General features: G+C 36.3%; 1 protein-coding gene across 5 annotated transcripts in view; it reads right to left on the reverse strand.

The window, feature by feature from the left end:
* Positions 1-23,168, reverse strand: part of MACROD2 (mono-ADP ribosylhydrolase 2) — a 2,124,972-nt gene that overhangs the window by 1,573,859 nt on the left and 527,945 nt on the right. For all 5 annotated transcript variants that reach the window (XM_037985372.2, XM_007960545.3, XM_073008401.1 and 2 more), the window contains exon 4: positions 11,534-11,563. In XM_037985372.2, the coding sequence (XP_037841300.1) occupies positions 11,534-11,563 (30 nt within the window). The remainder of the gene's footprint in view (positions 1-11,533; positions 11,564-23,168) is intronic.

Raw genomic sequence — 23,168 nt, forward strand, 5'->3', positions numbered from 1 at the left:
CTGTAGAATATTCAAACTGAGAAAGAAGGAGAGACAAGCCTAGAAATTCCTAGCTTAGCACCACTGATTCTTCTGTTCCCAGAAAATAACTCTTGCGGGTAAAGCTATTTCCAGAGGATGAGAATTAGACATAAGGATGAGTTGGAAATTCAAAGAAGAAAACCGGTTGCCCAGAAAAAATCAGAATACAAGGGTTTAGAGACATATAAATCCATGGATATACTCCTTATTCCCCTAAGTAATACTAAGTTAATTTGAACTCGTGAACTTACAGCACAATGATTAAAAGAGGAGGATTTGGAGTTGGAGAGTTTTAGTTAAAATACTGGGTCTACCCAATATTTTATTCATCCTAACCTCACTGAGCTTTTGATCTTCCATCTGTAAAATGAAAAGAATAATACCTATCTACTCAGAATATTTAGATAATTAACATAGATAATGCATGTGCCATTCTTACACAGTGTCCAGCACAGAACAGCACCCCATAAAGGTTAGTTATTACCATCATTTCTTTAGCCATCTGTCCAACAGCTAGTTGGCAGGTGCCTATTACATGTCAAATTTTCTACAAGATTCTGAGGATTCAGCAAGTGAACAAAATAGAAACAGTCCATGTCATTGTGAAATCTGTAATCTTAGAGGGAAGAGAGATAGTTACCTAAGAAAATTCAGTGACTTTGATGGAGACACAGTAGGGATAGTGCCCAAACATCTAGGGCATGCAGAGGGGCCTGCTAGAAGATTCCTAAGTAGAGATAATCTAATGACAGAGCAAGGCTTTCGTACTAATGGAGATGTAGAATTATTCCTTGTTTAACAAAATCTGACTAGTAAATTATGCTTTTTCCAATCATACTAGAAATGAAATCTGGAGCTTTGTAAAAGTTTTTTTGGTCTATGTCCTGCAAAACTGACCCTGCAGGCATGGACATCATACCACATTTGTAAGTGTGAGGCCTCTGGTGTGTTCTGCATCCAGGAAGTTGCAGAGTTAGTGGATTTTTAGTCTAGTGGGGGCTTTGTGCCCCTCATGGCTATTTCTGAGAGCTTTTCCTTGGTCAGAAATAACCGTGTGGCAGAAGCTGAGAGAGTATTTTAGCTACAACTCGTGAAACATCACTTCTTGTTCATCTTCTCCTGGAGAACGTCCCAATGTTGCACACTTCTTAGTCTTCTTGCATCTCTCTCCCAGTTGTTCATAGCTGAATCCACTGATTCTCCCCATGCATAAGCTCCACTCAACCCCAGTTCCAAAGCCAGTTTTGGAGACTCAGATTCTCTAGCAGCCTCAACCTTCTCTGAGCTAATCTGACTTGGGTCACCCTTTCAGACCTGGGGTCTGTATACTGACCTCAGTGGGCTCCAGGCTATTGCCAGGTCTCTCCTGCTGCCATTTAAACTCAGGGTCAGGTGGCCCTGTGAGGATACCTGGTCTTCCCTGTCACCTTCCAGGTTGTAGCACCACCCTTCCCTTGTGTACTCGAAGCTTCTGCTAGTTTTTTCTTTCCCTGCTTCTTTTTCCAGGCCTGACTGCCTGCTGGACACACACATTGGGTGGGCCATTAACTCTATTCTGTGGGATCCCCTGTTCCTCCCCAGCGCCAAGCATGTGCCTGAATAGAAAAATGCTACTGCTTCTGGTTTCCTTTCACATACCTTAAGAGATGGCCTCATCACCTGTCCTGTCCTGAAGACTGCATTAAGCTCACCTTCTCCTAGACTGGTAATGTTGCATGAAGCTGGAATTTCTCATACTCTAGTATATAATTATTTTTGACTCTAGGCATTTAAATACTTGAAAGAAGCTTCCTTATGATGACCATTATACATACAGATGAAATGAACTACTGTTAGAATATTCTTCTATCTTTGTATGTAAAATCTTCAGATTTCTGAGGGATTAATTAAAGCACAGATATCTATATTATCTTTCTGTAAAACAAATTCTCTTCTACTATACTCAGATATCTGGATTTCTGTTATCCAACAATTCAGTTTATTCCCCTTTATTTGGATATACCATCACCATATCTTGCAATTATCCAGCACCTTTCATCTTTCAGGTTTACACTGTAACATTAATAATAATGACAACTAGAGTAATAATCATTTATCTAACACTTTGTATGTTGAAAAACATTTTACAGTGGGCAATTGGTTATTCCACACCTATAAAGTAGTTAGGTATCATTATAACCATCATTTTAGAAGAGGAAACTAGTACACAAAACAATAAATTTGTCCTAACTCATTAAAAAAATAATGACTTTTGACCAAAGACAGAGCTGCAGCAATAAAGGATCATGTAACCTGAGGGACCTGCAGTGTCTGTGACATGACCCTGAAAATCTTGAATTTGTTGCCATCAAGAACTGGCCAAAATCATTCATCCCTATAGTATCTTCAGTTTGAGGGGTAAATGAAGAAGAGGATTCTTAACAGTGCCAAAAACGAAAAAGATTGTAAAAGTGGCTCCCAAAGAAATTGCCCCACCTTGTATTACTGTGGAGCTACATCAGATAGTTTAAAAAAAAAAAACTTCTTTTCCATAAACTGAAGGAATATAATGTAGTTATCGCGAAACATAATAGGCTTGACCTGCAGTATTTTGCTTGCAATTTGTTTCCTACTGTGTACTAATAGGTCGCATTCAGAGACTCTTTGGGGATGAGCGATTTAAATCAGGAACTCAATAAACTTCTCTTTTTTATAGTTTTAAAAAGATTTTACCTTTAACACAAGTAGATAAGCTACACAAGCATTATACTATAGCTACTATATAATTAAGAAGATATGTAGACATATCCTGGCACCTGTTAGAGTACTTCCTAACTTTAACATATTTGTTTGTAGTTATTATCTGAACTTCCAACCATTTAGGTGTCATTTAGCTAGCCCAATACAGTAAGAGAACTTATAAAAGCCTAGAATTTTTACCAAGGTATTTCCACATCTGAAAAGAGGGTTTCTATTATTGTTATTTTTTTTCTTTACAACCTTTGATTCCTATCTTTGAGCATAATTTACTAATCTCAACATTTTCTGAAAGAACGACTAAACATCTATTTGTTTAAAAAACTGTTAATTACGAAAGAAACATCAAATATAAATAATACATACCAATTATAAAACTAATTTTTAAAAGGCAAACTCTAAAAATCAAAAGCAAAATGGAAACAAGTGACTTTAAAAGAGTATCCAGTTAAGAGTACCAACACATACAATTTTTCTTTAGTTAAACCTTATTGAAGCTAAAAAAAGAAAATAGAAACGCATTGTAGGATAACACGAGTATACATATTAGTAATATGATGTCAATGACAAGTTACTTGTAGTATGTTAAAGACAAATTATTAATAAATTAAAATCAAACTATGAAAAAGGAGAATGACATAACTGGTGACATACCCTCAATATGGTAAAACACGAATGAAACAACAGGCTTTCCCTCTTTCCATGTGATCTATAGAATGTAAATTCTCTGTATTTCATTTCCCCATCTATTCAATTACATATTGTTCTCTTTATTGCCCATTTAAAGTAAATATATTTAAAGAAAATTATGAGATCCTGGCTATACAAACTTTTAAAAACAAAAGATAATACTATGATAAAATAATTACTGCATAAATATGAATATCATCCTCAGGTTGCCTGCTATAACCATTTCTGAAGTTTGGGGTTTTTTTTTCATTTAGAAATCACTTGAAGATAAAGAGATTAACTTTCCAAAGTAAACTGGTCAAAACCAAACTATATAAACATGTTGAGAATCCAGGATGAGAGACAGTAATATCTCAAAGCACCTACTCTGTGTGATAGAATGAGCCAGGGGTACAAAGATGAATATGAAATTACTCACTCTTAGGAAGTTTCTGCCTTAATGGAAGAATATACACTTCCAGGCTCAGGTATGGCTACAATGAGAAGGAGCATTTAATCTGCATAGGGTTGGCTTTTCAACAGGGATTTTCTATGGGAAAGTTCACTTAGAATTGGGAGTATGTGTAGTAAACATGATGAATAACTTTGAAGTTTAGCTTTAGAATGAAGGGATCACAGTAACCAAAGTTAGAAGTGTAATAAACAAATTATGTCCTTGGAATTGCCGTTACCATAGGAGAGATCAAAGCAGACGCATGGCTTGGATTTTGAACCCTCTCCACCTCACCTTCCTCCACCAGGAAGAGCATCTGGAAGGCTTAATGACAAACAGCAGGCAAGACTAGAGCTACCATGGCTAAGTTAAACTTTTAAGAACAAGAATTAGACAAGCTCATGTAGAATGAAGAAAACACATACTAGAAATCCAACTGGAATGAGCAGCTGCAGAGATGGTCCCTAGACTGACAACTAGGCGAGGTAATCAGAAGAGAAAGTAAAGCAGGGAGGAGCTCGCACTGGTGATGACCACCAGACTTTGCCCAGGTTACTCTGATGGAGGTTTGCCACCCACATCACCAGCACCAGAGTTCCTTTCTTTTTTTTTTTTTTTTTTTTTTTTTTTGAGACAGAGTCTCGCTCTGTCGCCCAGGCTGGAGTGCAGTGGCCAGATCTCAGCTCACTGCAAGCTCCACCTTCCGGGTTTACGCCATTCTCTTGCCTCAGCCTCCCGAGTAGCTGGGACTACAGGTGCCCACCACCATGCCCGGCTAGTTTTTTGTATTTTTTAGTAGAGATGGGTTTTCACCGTGTTAGCCAGGATGGTCTCGATCTCCTGACCTCGTGATCCGCCCGTCTCGGCCTCCCAAAGTGCTGAGATTACAGGCTTGAGCCACCGCGCCCGGCCAGAGTTCTTTCTTCAGTTCTGCCCTAACACTTTTCACTCCATTTTAAGTGGCATGCTGGGACTGTCAAAGAAAACAGCTTAACCAAGGCCTGGATGATATGATGGCAGAACAGTGAGGAGATGGCAGAGCAAGATCTCTACAGCAAAGAGTAGGAGATATATCTGAATAGATCATGACGTTCTGCTTCCTGAAAACTACTACTCATCATTCAAGACTGCTCCTGTGTCACCTCTTCTGGGAAGTCTTCCCTGACCACTATAAACTGTTGACTTTTGTTGTTCTGTTTCGTTTTCCCTGCATGAAGAACCTATTTAGTTCTTAAGATATTAATGTGTAAATAAGTACTTATGCCTCTGGCTACACTTAGTTATAAGAATCTCACCTACATTGATTTCAAGGCTAGTATACAAGAGGTAATCAGTATTTGCTGTTGACTGAGAAAGAGACAAAGAAAGAAGGAAAGAAGGAGGGAAACAGGGAAAGGAAAGAAGAAAGTAAAGAAGGAAGGGAGGCAAGAGGGAAGGAGGAGGGAAGATGGGGAGGGGGGAAGGAGGGAGGGCAAAAGTAGGTTGGCTCAGTGTGTAACTGAGTGTTGTCAGACCTGGCCTGGCTCCTGGTCCCTAACCCCCTTCCCTCTTCTTCCTCACATCTGGGCCTCCTGGCCTCCTTTAGCAGGCTTATCCGCCCATAGTGCCCAGGATCAATCCCACCTAAGGCAGTCAAGATTTTTTTTTTTAAGAGACAGGGTCTCACTCTGATGGCCTGGCTGGAGTGCAGTAGTGTGATCATGGCTCACTGCAGCCTCAACCTCCAGAGCTCAAGCGATCCTCCCACCTCAGCCTTCCAAGTAGCTGGGACCACAGGCATGCACAGCCTTACCTGGCTAATTTTGATTATTTTTTGTAGAGATGAGGTGTCACTATGTTGCCTAAGCTGGTCTCAAACTCCAGGACTCAAATAATCCTCCTACCCTGGCCTCTGAAAGTACTGAAATTACAGAGGCATGAGCCACCATGCCTGGCCAAGGCAGTTAAGATTTAAACCTTATTTTCTGTGGTTTAGCATCACATCCTTTCCTGCATCACTGCTCCCTGCCTGAGTAAAAAGGCCAGAGCCCCTGAGTTTCTCCTGCCATGCTGCTCTCTCTCAGGACTGAGAGGCTGTTGCTGTTCCCCAGGCCCATGGCTGGGGCCCCTCCCCTGCTGAGCACAGGCCAGCTGGCAAACTCACTACTAGTCATGCTTGACTGACTCTCCTGAGGGGCAACCCCCAACACTCTACCCTCTGTAAACTGCCTCAGTCCCTCACTGCTGACGGCTATCCTAGATTCCTCCCAGCATGCCTGAAGCCTGGCCACATCTGGAGGTTTAACAAGAGTGAAACAGAATCACTGCGGGATGTTGAGCACCGGAGTGATATATGCTGGGAAAGCCGTTGTGTATGTGAAGGGAGGGTGAGAAGGCTCTCCACTCTGCTTACGAATGCTTAAGACAAAATTTATGAAATCATTCCCTCTTAAACACATTCAAAAAGCCCTTTAAACACTTTGCTCTTCATGTTAGGAATTCCAGGTAGCAACTCAGATTTTTTGTGAAGAGTTGTTTTCAGGGTATCTGTTCTGCCTTTTATAGAAGTCATCCAATGCCCATTCTATTAATGTGAAAGCATCATTTTAACTCAAAAGACTATGCCAGCAGAATCCTTGGAACATCTGAAAGAATGTAGACAACTATAATTGCTCTAATAATTCAGCTGAACAGGGATCATGATTGGCCACAGGGAAAAGGCTGTGTTTATTGACCAATGAATACGGACAAATAGTAACTCAATTAATCTTTGCTGAATGAATGTGTGCACATATGTGTGTTTGTGTTTAGAAACAGATGATGGGTGTGTGGAGATGCACAAATACTATCTATGATACAACAGCACTTGGTTTATGATTTCACTCTTCTTTTTTTTTCTTTTTTTTATTTCAATAGCTTTTGGGGTACAAGTGTTTTATGGTTACAAGGATGAATTGTGTAACAGCAAAGTCTGAGATTTTGGTGCACCTATCACCCAGGTTATAATTTTATTCTTTTTCAAGCATGCATTTTGGTACGCCACACAAACCGCCTCATTGTATGAAGGGACATTAATAATAGACAAGCATTATGAATCCTCTCTTCAAGGAGAACTGTCCAAATCAGAAATGAGGGAGATTAGGGGAGCAGCTAGTAACACAAGGTACTGAACCTTGTCCATCTTTGGGCCTACTCTAAGGGTCAGAGGGAAAGCAGGAAGCCATCAGAGGTGGGAAGGCTCACAGTGTCCACTCTGTTCTCACGTTGGACAAATGGCTTTGCATGCATTGCAGCTGGGGCTGACTGCATAAGTAACAGCACTTGCTTATCAGACAACAGTACTTATCTATTAACCTGCCACAGAATCAACTCAGGAATAAGTTATCGAATTACAGCATTGAGGCAAATATATGTGTTTATTTTTTATTTATGTGTATGTATATATGATTAAAATGGCAGCCATAAAGCTATGTGTACAAAAGATTATAAGTCACCACTCTGTCAGCAACTGTCATTTTAAATGTCTAGCATTATCCCTCAAGTACTTTGACAGACTGGAGGAGGAAGCACATCCCATAAACAATATCCTGCTTGGGTTCTATCAACAGGTTCTAGTTTTGTATTAAAACTATTACATCAATGAAAAAGAAAAGATATCTAAAGTAAGAGGCTGTAAATTTTGTTCCTGTCTATTATATAATGATCCAAAAGGAAGTGAGGAATTAGCTCCTTAGTTCTAATTTTTCTTTCTAATGCTACTTCTTTATATAATTTAAGACTGGCTACAATGATTTATATTTTACTATATATTCCAAAGGTACCAGCATCACAGGACCTTGTGCATGTACAACATTCTTATTACAGATGGGTCAACATGTATCCAAAATGCAATGTCTTCTAAGACTGAATCTCAAATGCACAAAAAAGGGATATGAAACTGGGAAGCAATCCAAGAGTACTGTAAGACAGTGCCATTGTATTGACTTTCAAGCTATCAATAGATCTTGAGACTTGTGAAAATAAGCCAAGGAATGCAACATTCATATCTTAACTGTATGTTTTCCTGTCCTCTCACTTATTTTTCCTGGTGTAAACAGAGCTACCCATCTGTGCATAGAAAAGCAAACCTGGAGAGCAGAGGCATATTAAAAACCACAGTGCCAGGGCAGGCAGCCCTGGAGTGGCAGTCAAGAACACTGTCTTCTCATTCCAACCTTGCCCTAGAAGCTATGTAACCTTGAAGAAGTTTCTCTCAACCATTAAAATAACAAATAACATTAAAATAACAACAGGTCAAATAATATACAGGATACTGTTGGTAATAATAATGGAAAGTTTGTCAAAAAATTAACAGAACTTAAAAGATTTTTAACACTAATGTAAATATTTCCTGAAAAGTACAATTCAGTCACTATAGACCAGCTATATATTAAATTAAGAAATTAGTACATATCCATCTCTGCCTTCAACTTATCTATATATAAACAAAAATGATCAATTTTACCAAACAAATTGGTAAAATTGGTAAAAGTTACCAAATTTTAACTGAAATGACTGAGTAGAAGTAATCACATCACCTATGCTCATTACAATGAACTGCAGTCAGTGGCAGATATCTTTGATATCTAGCTCAAAGATGAAAATTCACATCAATGTAAAGTAAATCTCTCACTTTAAAATCAGCACTGAGAGGATGATACGTGAACATTTTTTAAGTCTCTCAGGGGATCTGTCTCATTGGTGGTAAACACTCAAAAAAGAACAACAAAATGCTAAGATTTTATGGCCAATACAATTCTGCATACAATAATTTTGTCTACATTTCACAATCAGGTACTACTCATACAGAATATGGGGAAAGCTCTCCTGAGGATCGAAAGAATGGGACTTAGGTCCCATTATTATTTTTGTATGTAGTTTCAAATTTTCTTGATAAAACTGTTTAGTCAATTAAAAAATTATTCTCTTGAGGAACCTTTGAAGGGATATTAACTCATGTTGAAAAAAGGACTTGTTGATTAAATCCAAGAGAATTACATCAATTCAATTGCTTCTTATTAGATGATTACTAGCTGTTACTTTACAAATATCACTGAGAGGATTAAAAAGATTTGTCATAGAATCAGAAGGCCAAAAATCAGCTCAGAGAAGGCTAAAAATATTCCTTAAATTTAATTTTTAAATGCAGCTTTCCAAAAATCAGACACATGTTTTAGAGCAATCTTGACATATCCAGAAGTGCATAAATAAATTTAAACCTGTCAATGACCTACTTTAATGAAAGAAATTACAACCATCTTAAATACCTGTAATTTATCTTTATGATGATGCTGAGTTGCTAATTTTATTATTCAAAAAATTATAAATGATGACAAATTGAGCAAAATCAACCATCTAGAGGAAGACATTAAAATAAAGACTTTAGCTAAATAGAAAACTGGCCTATTCCTGAATGTCTTATCATTGCTAGACATTCATAAATCTTCTCACAGAGGAGAGAGGAATCATAAGAAAATACAAGCCAAATCACTAGAGTCAGTTCTATACACACCAACAATACATACATATATTTAAAGAAAGCAGATTGACAATATAGAGGTAACCACCATGGCAGGTACATTACACTGTTTTCCTCAACCTCCACTCTCCCCTTCCTCCTTAGTAAACGGAACAGTAATTTGTCCCAATGAGTGTATCGCTTCTTGGAGTAAAAGACTACATGCTAGGAATGAATACTGTCCAGATTCAAAGATAATGTGGGATTCTGCTTAAAGAAAACTGACTCATGCCTGGGAGCCCACTTTTTTCATGTTTTGCCTTTCCTACTTCTCCTGACCTGTACCCATATTTATGATGGCTAGAGCTCCAGGAACCATCCTGTACCCTGAGGTCATCTTAGTATGAAAGCCATGCACTAGGAAAGAACAGAAAAGTAAGAGCTGAGTCTCTGATGACACCACGGAATCACCATACAACCATTCCAGCCTGTATCTAGACTACCTTTACATGAGACAGAAATACATTTCTATCTCTTTTAAACTACTGTTACTTTGGACTTTAATGTTTTTTACTTTTTCTGTTATAGTGGCTAAAGTGATTTTAACTAATATAGTCAAGTAAATTTTTTGAAATATTCAAAAGCAATAACTGAATCATCTACCTAATTTGTTGTTTTAACTTGATGAATGTGTTTACACAGACTCAATTTTAACTTTCCTCTATGGTAGTAACAGTATTCGTGAGGTTTCTTAAAATACTAATAGATCTTGTAAGGAAATCAGCACTATGGACAATTTATCTTAATAATGTTTTCTTCACCTATTATAAGAGACAGAAAGAAAAAATTACTGGGAATTCAACTCCTAAGGAAAAATTTCCCTTCTAATTCCCCCCAAATACAATAACGAGTGCATATTTTCTAAAATAACTTAGGAAAGAAGAAAAGAAATAGACATTTATGAATTCTGCACTATTCCATGACTTAGTTACTTAGCAGATATTTTTGTTTAATTCTCACAATAAACTAGATAGTTAATACTGTCCTCACACTTTAAAGATGAGGTAACTGAGGCTTGGAGATATTTACTAACGCTTTCATGGTCTCCACACAGTAAGTCCAATTTCAAATCCCATACTCTTTTCGTGATACTCTGGCATAGAACATGCATTGACATGTGATAATATGAAGAGCATTTTCTAGTTCAAACACTTTTCTATTTTTCTTATGTCCAAGATTCTGTTGGACATATTCTTTTATTAAGAAACAATTATTCTTACAGAGAAGCAACGGTTAAATGTTTAATTTCCAAATAAAAATTACAATGAAACTTCCTGATGAAAGCCTAAGGCTCTGCACAATCCTATCTATTTCAACTGTGTGTAAGAAAAAAGAAAGAGCAAGAGAGGAAGGGAGAAAGAGAGTGACAGGGAAAGAGAAAACAAACCTAGTTATGTCCATCTGGGCCTTATATGAAAAGGAGTCTGTTCTAATTGTATACTTTTTTCTCTCCTACTATATTATATATACTGGGACTATGAAAGCTTTCATCTTCCTAACCTAGAAATAAAAATACAAATAGTTACAAGATTTTAGTATCAAAAAAATTCCCAGTACAGGAATCTCTGTCTCCCTCAGCTCACTTTGATCTCCTTCTCTTTATCCTCTAACTGAGCAGAAAGAAAAAGCAGAGTGTCAACAGTAATTTCTTTTTTATTTTTCAAAGTAAGTGGCTGATATATTAAGCTCTCAGGCTACAAAGTCATGAAAAGCAAAAGAAAGTCATTATAGTGGAAAAAGAAACCACAGTCTCCAAATGTACTGTTGTTTAGAATTCATATTAAAAATAACTCTGTAATATGTAATACTCTGTAACTATGTACACACATGTCATACATGTGTGTTCATATAGCTTATAGCTGTTAAACCTCATACCAAAAGTAGAAATGCAAAGTTTGACAAGAAGAAAAGAGTACTGTGTATATCTTGAAGTCAATTAAAATAACATTTAACCAAACCAAGGTATTCATATTATAAATTATTTTTGGAAGATTAACATTTTTGTCGTTGATGACTATAGCAAAATTTTCTTTGAAGTGTCACAGAAGTTACTAAACATCTTGTAGTTGGTATAGCAATAAAAATGTATTGTAAGTTAAGTGATGTTCAGGACTTACCACCTCCTCCTCCAAGAAGACTGGCATTTGCTGTTTAAAACAAAACACAACAAAAGACATTAAATAACATGTATAAGAAATATAGTATATCAGAGTAATTCAAGATAAATCTGATAGTGATCATATGTCTCATATACATACAGAAACATAAAATATTTACTTTCATTTAAAGACAGCTTATAATACTATTTTATGAGTTTGAAAATTAAAATATTTCACTATTTTTATCTTTTTCTCTTCAAATGGCTATTTTTATAATATATTTCCTTCTAATGAAATTAAACACATATTGAGACTGTTTTATTCTCAGTTCTGTATCTAAATTAATCTTCTGAGCTCTCCATTTTATCAAGTAGAATAGAACAATATTATTTAGCCAATTTTAATGATTTCAAAGGACAATGTAACACAAAAGTATTATGGTAATTAAGTTAAACATAATGAAACAAAGCTATCACAAAACATTTTGCAGTAAGAAATAACTGTTAAATAGTAACAATTTATTACTTTTTTGATTAACTTTTTTATTTTGAGGAAAGAAATAAACATTAAACAGTGCTGTGGTATTTCTTACCTATTTATTTATTAGCCCAGCACACACATTTATAGGCACTAAATAAGTATAAAATAATTCCATTTGGATTTCTTTCACAAGGTCAAATTTTTAGGAAGTTCCATTGCAGGTTTCTGCTGAAGTATTAAACAACCTTATGCCTAAATTTATCCAAATATAATAACCAGAAAACATAATGCAATATACACTACACTGAGCTTTATTCCATAGAGTTCTTAAGTATCACAGGAATTATTTCTTGCCACTAAAAAACAGCCCAGCAGTAATACAAGGAAAATAGGCAGCAAGCAAACTCCCCTTCTTTGTGAAAACTGAGTTACCAAAAGACTTTAAAAAAAAAATTAGGAAAAAGGAGTAGAAAGTCTTGTACTTGAATTTTAGCATGCTGCCCACAGACCACCCATTTCATAATTCAAGAGATGCAAATATCATTGTTAATGATTCAATCAATAAATAATGGATCATTTGAAGAACAAATGCCCATATTCACAGTTCTATGAGGTTAGATATGTGATAGCTTACTGATTATTGTTACACTAAAGAGAATATCATGAAAATGCATGGAGACCAAATGCTATTTTCAATATGTCAATATTAAGAGTGTCAAATTTAGTCTCATGTAATCTTCCAAGTATAGGACTGTCTAATTGTTGCTCTTGCTAATTGCCCTCAGTACTTTTGTCACAAATATGTCCCAAGTGGCAGTGTCATTAATCAACCATAAACAAAACTCACTTCTGATGTCATAAAGTCATCTGCCACTGCAGACTCAGGTGTGCAAGTCCCTCTGACTTTACCACATGTAAGTGTGTGATATTTACACAGGCAGTAGCCAGAATTTAAGGTCCTGCCCTGAATCCAGCTTTGTAGCTTTTGAAGTGGTAACTTATTGAAGAGGCATCAGGATAGACATCAAGAATTCTACTTGGTCTCATATCCATTAGTGGAAAAGAGAAATTTCATGATCAACCAAACATTTTCTAAAATCTTAGCTACATGCATTTATAAAACCACATGAAATTTCACACTCCTGCTGATTTTTTATTTTCATATTTGACTGAGAATTACCTCCCTATCTATAGGTTTTCCAGTTCCCTGGGACTCCATCTGTTGTCCTCTAATTTTCACATATTCATTCATAAGGAAAAAGGTATTTTTAACAAACAACAACAATAATAAATAGGAGCTCTTCACTTAAATTACCATGCTCAGTAGCACAGTAAGACAATATAGTCTATTTTCATCCAATGTTTTGCTCAATAAAGGTGGAGGTTGCCTGTTTTGAGAGCACAGCCCAAGGCCCATCTGTTTAACCAGGCACTTGTCCAATAAATGTGGATGGATGGGTAGGTGTAGGAATTGGAATTCCAGTTCTGGCCAATCATCAAGTTAGTTTATGTCGAATGTGTGTTCATGTATTTTACATAAGCATATCCAGTAACATTTTAACTTCACTGTAGAACTATTTTACAAAATTTTGACACTCTATATAGCACACAATCATTTTTAAGGTAATTCCATGTGTATTACTATCCATGTAATAGAATCTTAATTTAGGCTGCATAATCATATTCAAAAAAGTTCTGATAACTATAAATCCAATAAGGATTTTTCCAATGAATCCATCAAATTTTTCTATTTTATCTATTTCTATTCTCTAAAAAATAACAAAAAAGTTAACTTTATTAGCAAAAATGTCAAGGCACTTTTCTTCAGCAAAAGTCACATAAAAATATGCAAGTAAAGGTGAAACTTTATTGTTATTTGTAGTATTACTTTGTCTCCACAAAGCACTCCAATAACTGGTTATCCAACATTCATTGGTCAGGTAGATTCATGTTACTTCTTCCATTTTACAGAAGTGAAATGACTTTTGTGTGTCTAAAATTAATAATAATTTAGTTTCTACTTCATTATCTCCAATAAATTGAGATATATCCCAATTAGATGGAAGCTTCTCCAAGGCAAGGTCTGAGTTTAATGGTTTGGCCTGCATCTAATAAATTTTCAAGACATGTTTTATAATGGTGAGATAATTGGTAGGTTTAGTCAATTTCTTCATCAATACAAGAGGAATTTGTTTACTGAAGTGTGTGAAGAAAGCAAACTTTGACCCTTTTTCTTCCTATAAAATCAAAGATTACTTAAGAAACTCTAAAAGCTTATTTGGAAATGCTTAGTAAGAATGCATAAAATATATTTATGTCCCTATCTAAATTTATTCTGAGAGGGAATTTTGGACATGCTTCCTATTAATCCTACTGTTTCACAGAGAAAGGAAAGGAAGAAAAGGAACAAAGAAAACTTGAAGTTCCTGAACATGATGCCACTATTTTTAAAACAAGATTTAAAAATCTCTTCTCTGAGCATGCTTATGAAGCAAGACTATTTTAATTCATATTTCCCTGAAATAAAATGTCTCTTTTATTACCAGTGGAGGGAAGGAAAAAAATCAAGTTACAGTAATTGTCTCAAAGATTGATTCAATGCAAAACTAAAATGAGCCATTACAAGATAATGAATCTGTGTATTGCACTTTTTCTTCCCCCTAAAATAACTTCACGCAAGGAGATGGAGTTTTACTGTTTATAAAGTGAAAACAACATGAGCACAAAATGGAGAAAAGGGTTATCTGAAGCTAATTTCGCAGTGTCAAATATGGAGAATTGATTTCCAATACCCTAAACAAATGGTTCCATTTTTAAAGTTTATGAGAATTTTTTCTTTCATTTGAACGTAGTTTTAAATTTTTTAATTAAAAGTATCAAATTCCTATAGCTATAAATATTCACTATTAAAGTATTAAAGCAAAAAAATGAATACAATATAGGAATCCCTTTCCTGGAACAATTAGCCTAAATGAAAAATGATCACAGCAGTTGTCAATAACACATTAATTTATGTTTTTCTCAAAATACAAATGAAAAATGCTGGAAGAGGTAACTCATGTCAACCATGAGCCAGGAGGCTGAGGCAGGAGAATCGCTTGAACCTGGGAGGCAGAGGTGGCAGTGAGCCGAGATCATGCCACTGCACTCCAGCCTGGGCAACAGAGCAAGACTCTGTCTCAAAAAAAAAAAAAAAAAAAAAAAAAAAAAAGGATTTCAAATACCGTTTTTTCTTTTTGCCCAGTAATTTTTATTATCTCCACAGCAATTGTTTGTTTTTCCACTCCATTTCCACCCCACCCAAGACTATCTGCCAAACACACAAGAGTCTGGGAAACGAGTCTTTAAACATTGATTAAAACTATTTGTGCAGGGTTTTGTTTGCTTTTCATCATTATAAAGGAAATTATACTTGTTTTCATCCTAACAGAATCCTGACCACCTAGTTTAGTTTATTTATTCCGCTTTCTTATTACAATAGAGCACATGGGATATCAAAAGGACTGTTGGCAAAAACTTCCCCAGGAGCTCTATTTAAAATACCAATTTCATTCACAACATGTTATCCCCAAAGATACAAAAGCTGAAATACCACCTTTCAGAATGGCATACGTTATATTCCCTAGAGTTTGAAGCTCTTTAAGTAGGAAGTGCTAAAAAATCTGATCAATTAAAATCCCAAGCACATGTATGATTCTAGAACCACTTTATATAGGAAGCAACCATCTCACCTGACAGCTGTGAAAATACAATCTATGCAGACAAATAGAGCTATCAATTTGGCAACAGGCCTCTGTCTATGCTTTACTAGATTTATACCTCCCAAATAAAATCAACAGAACGCTGGAGATTTTGGGCAATGGTGTAATTTCCTGCTTTGAAGCTGATGAAGCAAGAAAATTAAGAATAGGCTTAACTGATTCACATGTAGAAACCAGGCATAAATACATGATTAATACTTTACAGTTCATGCTACTATAGAATTTGAAGAAGACTGATTATTCCAGTATCTGTGTTGTTTGTACAAGCTGTCACTCACTATGAAGCCAAAAATAGAATACAATGACCCCTACTACTAATAAATAGGTGAAAAGGCATCAGAAATTGGAAGTCTTACTTGGGATGATTCACATATAAAACAAAACAGAATTACTGTTGTTAAAGTACAAGGGAGGAGCTACAGCTGGTCCTGGTTTGCCTTACTAGGTACTCAATGACTTCTATGAATATCGTAGCATGGGCAGGGGGAAACAAAAAAAAAAAAAAAAAAAACCTGCCAAAAGCTAAACAAATAAACAAACAAACAAAAACCCCACTTATTTGGTCCAACCCCTTTATTTTACAAAAGTAGAAAGCTAAAGAGGATCAAAGATGTTGTTAACTTACTTGTCTAGGATCAGACCCAGAAGAACCAACCATAAAATAGTGTCAACTTAGATGTTTAATAATAACTCCCTCTTAACAAATTATAAATATGTGTATGTGTCTCTGTGTGTGTATTGCAGCCCTCCTGCTCCCCAAAATTACATCCAAAGATGGTGATAGAAAACAACATGCGGGGCCGGGCGCGGTGGCTCAAGCCTGTAATCCCAGCACTTTGGGAGGCCGAGACGGGCGGATCACGAGGTCAGGAGATCGAGACCATCCTGGCTAACACAGTGAAACCCCGTCTCTACTAAAAAAAAAACACAAAAAACTAGCCGGGCGAGGTGGCGGGCGCCTGTAGTCCCCGCTACTCGGGAGGCTGAGGCAGGAGAATGGCGTAAACCCGGGAGGCGGAGCTTGCAGTGAGCTGAGATCCGGCCACTGCACTCCAGCCCGGGTGACAGAGCAAGACTCCGTCTCAAAAAAAAAAAAAAAAAAAAAAGAAAAGAAAACAACATGCATGGAGTCTACTGAATTTTACTTTACCCAAGATTGCCAAACTTAATTGTTAAAGGGTGAACTAAAGCATTAGCAGGCAATTCCTACAGTTCTATTATGCAATGCATCTAATACAAAATGAGAGAAATCAGAATGTGCTACACACCAGTCATCCTTTATGACAGTATATTGTAGATCAATTGTAATTTTGATAATGATAATACTGGCTCAGTTACAAAAATGGGATTACTTGAGTAACGCAATCTGGGGCTTTCCCAAGAGTGAACGAGCATATCTAAATAGGGAAAATTTAGTTCAAATGCGTATTAGTTTTATGGTTATAATTATATGAGACACTTGAACAGTAATTTTAACTTGCCTTTGACAAGAAAGGTTTTAAATAAATACAAACCAATTTTCAATTTAAGAAATGAAAGATGTGCTTATTTGAGAGAATGTGATACGCTTTTAGCCTGATTAAAACATAAGCCTCAACATGTACCCATATATTCATACTTTTGGGGGAGCTGGCTGATTTGTTTCAATAAAACCAGAAAGCACCTTTAAAAAATATTATCTTACCTAGTTCCAGTATCTCATATTTCTTATAATATTATAGCATCCTCAATTCTCTAAAATAATGAAATAGAAAGTGAGATTTTTAAAAAGGTTTATTACAATTTTTATATTACACTTGCATTTAAACAAACAGGCCAAAAAATAGTTCTCAGTCTTAATAAAGATATACGAAGACTGAGATGCAAATGACCTCAAATGAAAAGGACTTGGGGCTTTGCATAGGCCCAAGTGGAAATGCATAGGATGATTCCCCTGAGAATTCTTATTACGTTGTAAAATTCATGAAGGCAGAGGCCATATTCGTTGGTATCAATGGTACAATGCATGATTCCTGGCACACAGTAGGTACTGAATAAATACTTGTTAAATATATAACAAAGGGAATGAATGGAAGATAAGAGAATGAGAGAGAAGAGAAGGGGAAAGGCATATTTCTGGGACAGGTGAGAGACCTCTGATAATGGATAATGACTTCTTTACCATTCTGCAGCCAAGTGAGGCTGTGTCAGGATGTAGCCAAGCAGATCTAGCTCCAACTCCAGACTCTATCATTGACCTTCAGAAAGTTCCTTAAACTCCAAATTAAACTCTTGGAGTTTCTGTTTCTTTTTTTTTCTTTTCTTTTCTTTTTTTTTTTTTTTTGAGTTTCTGTTTCTTAAAGAGTAATCACTTTTAATCCTCTCAGCAAACCTGACATGTGCCTGGCTCCATGGCATACATTCACGTGACCATATTGGTCACAGTACAGGTTTGCTGAGAGGAGTAAAAGTGCTAACTTACATGAATGTATGTCATGGAGCCTGGCACATGCAAAGGGTCAGTAAATGTCAGCTTCCCATTCCATGACCTGATTTACAGTGTCATTCCTTGCAACCAAGCTAGGACTTAACAGAAAACCTCTACTGTTTCAGACCAGGTCTAAAGTCTGGCAATTTTTGGGTCTGGGGCCATGTTCATCTTTGGGAATAGTTTTCTATCTCCACTCTGAGATGTTCACTGCTATGCCCTCAAGGGAGTTTAAGAAAGAACTTGGGACTTATGTACAGAAGAGGGTGAGAAACAATGCCATCTTCAGATTTTCTTTTTTAATTTTGTGTTTGGGCTTAGGTCAATTAAACAATAATTCTGTAAGCCGGTAAAGTAAATGGATGTGAATATTTTGCATACTATCTTTGTTTTTCTCTTCTGGGTTATTTTGATTATTTAGTTCAAAAAGAATATTGGGGCTGGGCACAGTGTCTCACACCTGTAATCCCAGCACTTTGGGAGGCCAAGGCGGGCAGATCACCTGAGGCCAGGAGTTCGAGACCAGCCTGGCCAACATGGTGAAACCCCATCTCTACTAAAAATACAAAAATTAGCCTTGTGTGGTGGCGCACACCTGTAATCCCAGCTACTCGGGAGGCTGAGGCACAAGATTGTTTGAACCCAGGAGGTGGAGGTTGCAGTGAGCCGAGATCATGCCACTGCACTCCAGCCTGGGCAACAAGAATGAAACTCTGTCTCAAAAAAAAAAAATTGGCATTTTATGCCAGATAGCTCCTATTTACTCCTCAAAACCCATTCTCTGTACTTGCCCCCCTTCTCTGCCCAAGGCCGCTGATCTAGGTACTTGACATCAAAAGGCCCTCTCTTAACATCTGTCTCTCTAGTTGGGTTCAATCAGGTGGGGAGCCCTGGAAGATGACAGGAGAGATTAGAATGCATTCAACATTCTCTTCCCTGGTTCACTTCCTGTAAGCTTATTGTGAATGGACTATGTCCCTTTAAAGAAGGTCACCGTTCTAATCAAGGTTCTTTACAACACGACTTTTTCTCTTTCTGGGTTCTGATATCCTCCCCCTCTCCTTGTCTCTTTGTGCCTTGGGTGGCAACAACTGTGCTGTTGGTGGCCCCTGGTCCATGAAAAACTCCTCGAGGTTCTCCTACCCCACACCTGGCTCCAGCTCTTGAATTATTGTAATTTGACTGCATCATCTGTTTCCTGCTGGGACCTTGATTGAACAGATATGTTTTAAACAGACTGGTCACTGATGGTGGCTAGCCGAAATCTCACATTCCTTCAGAGGCTAACTCTCTTAGTGCAGATGGTTATAAGGATGGCCCCTGTTCTATGTTTCCATTTGAAGAATGATCAATATAGCAGACTGTTTACTTTGTTAATTAAAAAACATAAAACACGTAAGTATAACAAATCATATTTAAAACATATAAAATATAAAATAATACATACTCATTTGAACACGTTAAAGAATCAAGTATATTAAACAAACTCAACTCCTCTTATCTACCATTCCCTTCCACACTTTTCTCCATGTTCTTGTAAATATATGCAAATAGTTAAGGCTTCTGAGGTTATGACAAAAATAAAATTGCCATGCAACATAAATTTCTCGTTTATCAATAAATATATCATGGCTCTAACTAATGAAATAATATGTAACACACTATGAGATTCCAGAGTTTGAGTAACACTACTCCTATTACTGATGGGCACTTACATTGTTTCCAGTTTTGCTGTTAGAGATAATGTTCTAGTAAAAATCTGTGTGTTCGTGTGTGTGTGTGTCTGCATATGTGTGTGTGCATACATATACTGGAATTTCTATAAAATAAGTTCTCTAAAAAGGGGCTCCTTGTATACTGTTGGTGGGAATGTAAATTGTACAACCACTAGGGAAAACAGTTTAGAGATTTCACAAAAAACTAAAAACAGAGGTACCATATGATCCAGCAATCCCACTCCTACGTTATACCTAAAAGAAAGCAATCACACTCCGAGGTATACCCAAGAGAAAGGAAATCAGTATTTCAAAGAGACTTCTGCACTCTCGTGTTTGTAGCAGCACTATTCACAATAGCCAAGATTTGGAAGCAACCTAAGCATCCATCAACAGATGAATGGATAAAGAAAACATGGTACAGCTACACCATGAAGTACTATTCTGTCAGAATAAGGAATGAGAATCTGTTATTTGCAACAAGGATGGAACGGGAGATCATGATGTTAAGTGAAATAAGGCAGGCACAGAAAGACAAATTTTGCATGTTCTCACTTACTTGTGGGAGCTAAAAATTAAAATAATTGAATTCATGGAGATAGAGAAAAGAAGGGTGGTTATCAGAGGGTGGAAAGGGTATTCAAGGGATAGAGAGGAAGTGGGGATAGTTAATGGGTAAAAACAATAGTTAGAAAGAATGAGTAAGAGCTAGTATTTGATAGCACAACAGGGTGACTATAGTAAATAATAATTTAGTTGTACATATAAAAATAACTAAAAGTATAATTAGATTGCTTGTAACACAAAGGCTAAATGTTTGAGGTGATGGATACCCCATTTACCCTGATGGGATTATTACACATTGCATGCCTGTATCAAATAACATACTTCATATACACACACACACACACACACACACCCCTACTATGTACCCACAAAAATTCAAAATTAAAAAAAAGTTCTCCAAAGTATTACGGGTAAAAGGACATACGTACTTTTTAAATTTAAGAGTTTAATAACATTATTTAAAAATGCATATTAAAATATATTTATTAAAATAAGTCAAAATTAGCTGAAATGTAACATGCCTAAGTATAGCTTGGAGAACACCTAAATCATCAGTATTATTTTATGTGTGCAAATAATTAATCTGAATCAAATGTTTTGGTATGTTAAATGAGATTTCAGTTCAATGGGGTGCTTCTGATGTAAATATAAACTACATCAATGAAACATTTTCATCTATACTTGAAAAGATATTTAGTTTCAATTTCTGACAGATTTCAAATATATAAATTTTTTACTAGTCTTCTTTTAATGTAAAAATAGTAAAACTGTCTCAACTAATGGTAAGTCTCTTTAACCACTTTCTTTTCATGTTTATTAGATACAAAGCATGACAGGTCTTAAACTTAAATGCAAATGAAAAACTTGGCTAGAAAATATTACAGTAAGAAATTTTCTACTACTTTCTAATTAAATTTCTTGAAAATTTAAAGTATACTTTAGAAGCTTAAGGTTTAAAAACTTGAGAAGATAGGCCAGGCACGGTGGCTCATGCCTGTAATCCCAGCACTTTGGGAAGCCAAGGCAAGTGGATCACCTGAGGTCGGGAGTTCGAGACCAGCCTGACCAACATGGAAAAGCCCCATCTCTACTAAAAATACAAAATAAGCCAGGCGTGGTGGCATATGCCTGTAATCCCAGCTACTACGGAGGCTGAGGCAAGAGAATCGCTTGAACCTGGGAGGTGGAGGTTGCGGTGAGCTGAGATCACCCCATTGCACTCCAGCCTGGGTGACAGGAGCAAAACTTCGTATTAAAAAAAAAACAAAAAACGAAAAACAAAAACTTGACAGGATATTAACTTACTAGAAAGATATGGAAAATGTATCAAAAACCCCACAAAGATATGTAGGAATACTTCAGCTCAGTAAGAATTTCAAGGCTAAATATCATGTTCCCATGATAATTCTAAGCTGTCTGCTTCCATTCATCTAAAACCAACCATTGAGACACTTCATGTACGTCAAACATTGTACTAGGCACCCACTGCTTTTGTACAAGTGTAATGGAAGGCTAAAGAGAAATGGAACGCAACGGCTAAAAGTAATCACCAGATAATTACTCAAATTTACATTTACACGCTGAATCCTAACTAAAAAATAAAATAGCTTACATTTATCATTTTTGTTAGATGCCAGGCATATTACTAGCTAATTCAGTCCCCCAAAGAAGCTAATGAAGTAGGTACCATTTTCTATTTCCACTTCATATGTTAAAAAAATTGAGACACAGACAGGTTAAGTAACATATCCAAGATCAAAGGTGGGCACCAGTATTTGAAGCCATGTAATGTTACTAGAAATTTCACACTCTTAAGCACCTCCCACAAGAGAAGCCAAGTTCCATACCCTCCAACCCACAAAAAAACGTCAGAGTAAGGAATAAAGTAGGAATTATATAATCCCTGTTTCTGTATTTCTCTTTTTTAAACTACTGTAGCATATGAACACTTTCTCTAGTGGTGCCAATTCTACTTACAATAAATTAATGAAAATTCAATGGAACATATGTTTCCATTTCTTCTTTTTCCAATCTAGACACATCATTTTAAAGCAATATTCTTCTTCCATTTTGTTAAAGTCTTGTTACACATCTAAAGTATGCTGGTTCATGCAGAAGCTGACCTACCTCTGCATTCACCCTAATGCAATGCTTGGATCATCAAGAAGTTTGAACTAACTTCTTGCACAAATCTAACTCATGAGGTGGCCAGCTTATAAAAATCATAAAATGAGCTCTTGTATGATTCATTTCCATTAGAAAGTTATGCTCTGAATCACCAAGCCAGTGGACAAGCTGACACATACTTTAGTAAGCTTATCAAGGTAGAAAATATGCCCAAAATAACAACCAAATATTGGAATATACAAATAGATCCTGAAGACAATTTTCTAAGCATCTATTATTTAACAGACAATGATTAAGAGTTGATCTTTATGATATCTTAATCCTCCAAATAATCTTGCAAATTGGGAATTTTACTTTTCCTATAACAAATGAGGAAAGTGAGGCTAAGTTACTTGCCCAAGGTCATGGACTGGTAAGTAACTATTCAATCCAATGCTTGAGTCCTTTCACCCAACACCAAACAATGTTCTTTTCAGTATGCCAGACTATATGTTAAGGAATTATTTTATTTCTTCCAAATTATTTCAAAATAGATG

The sequence above is a fragment of the Chlorocebus sabaeus genome, chromosome 2, assembly GCF_047675955.1.
Source record: "Chlorocebus sabaeus isolate Y175 chromosome 2, mChlSab1.0.hap1, whole genome shotgun sequence".
Taxonomy (NCBI): Eukaryota; Metazoa; Chordata; class Mammalia; order Primates; family Cercopithecidae; genus Chlorocebus; species Chlorocebus sabaeus.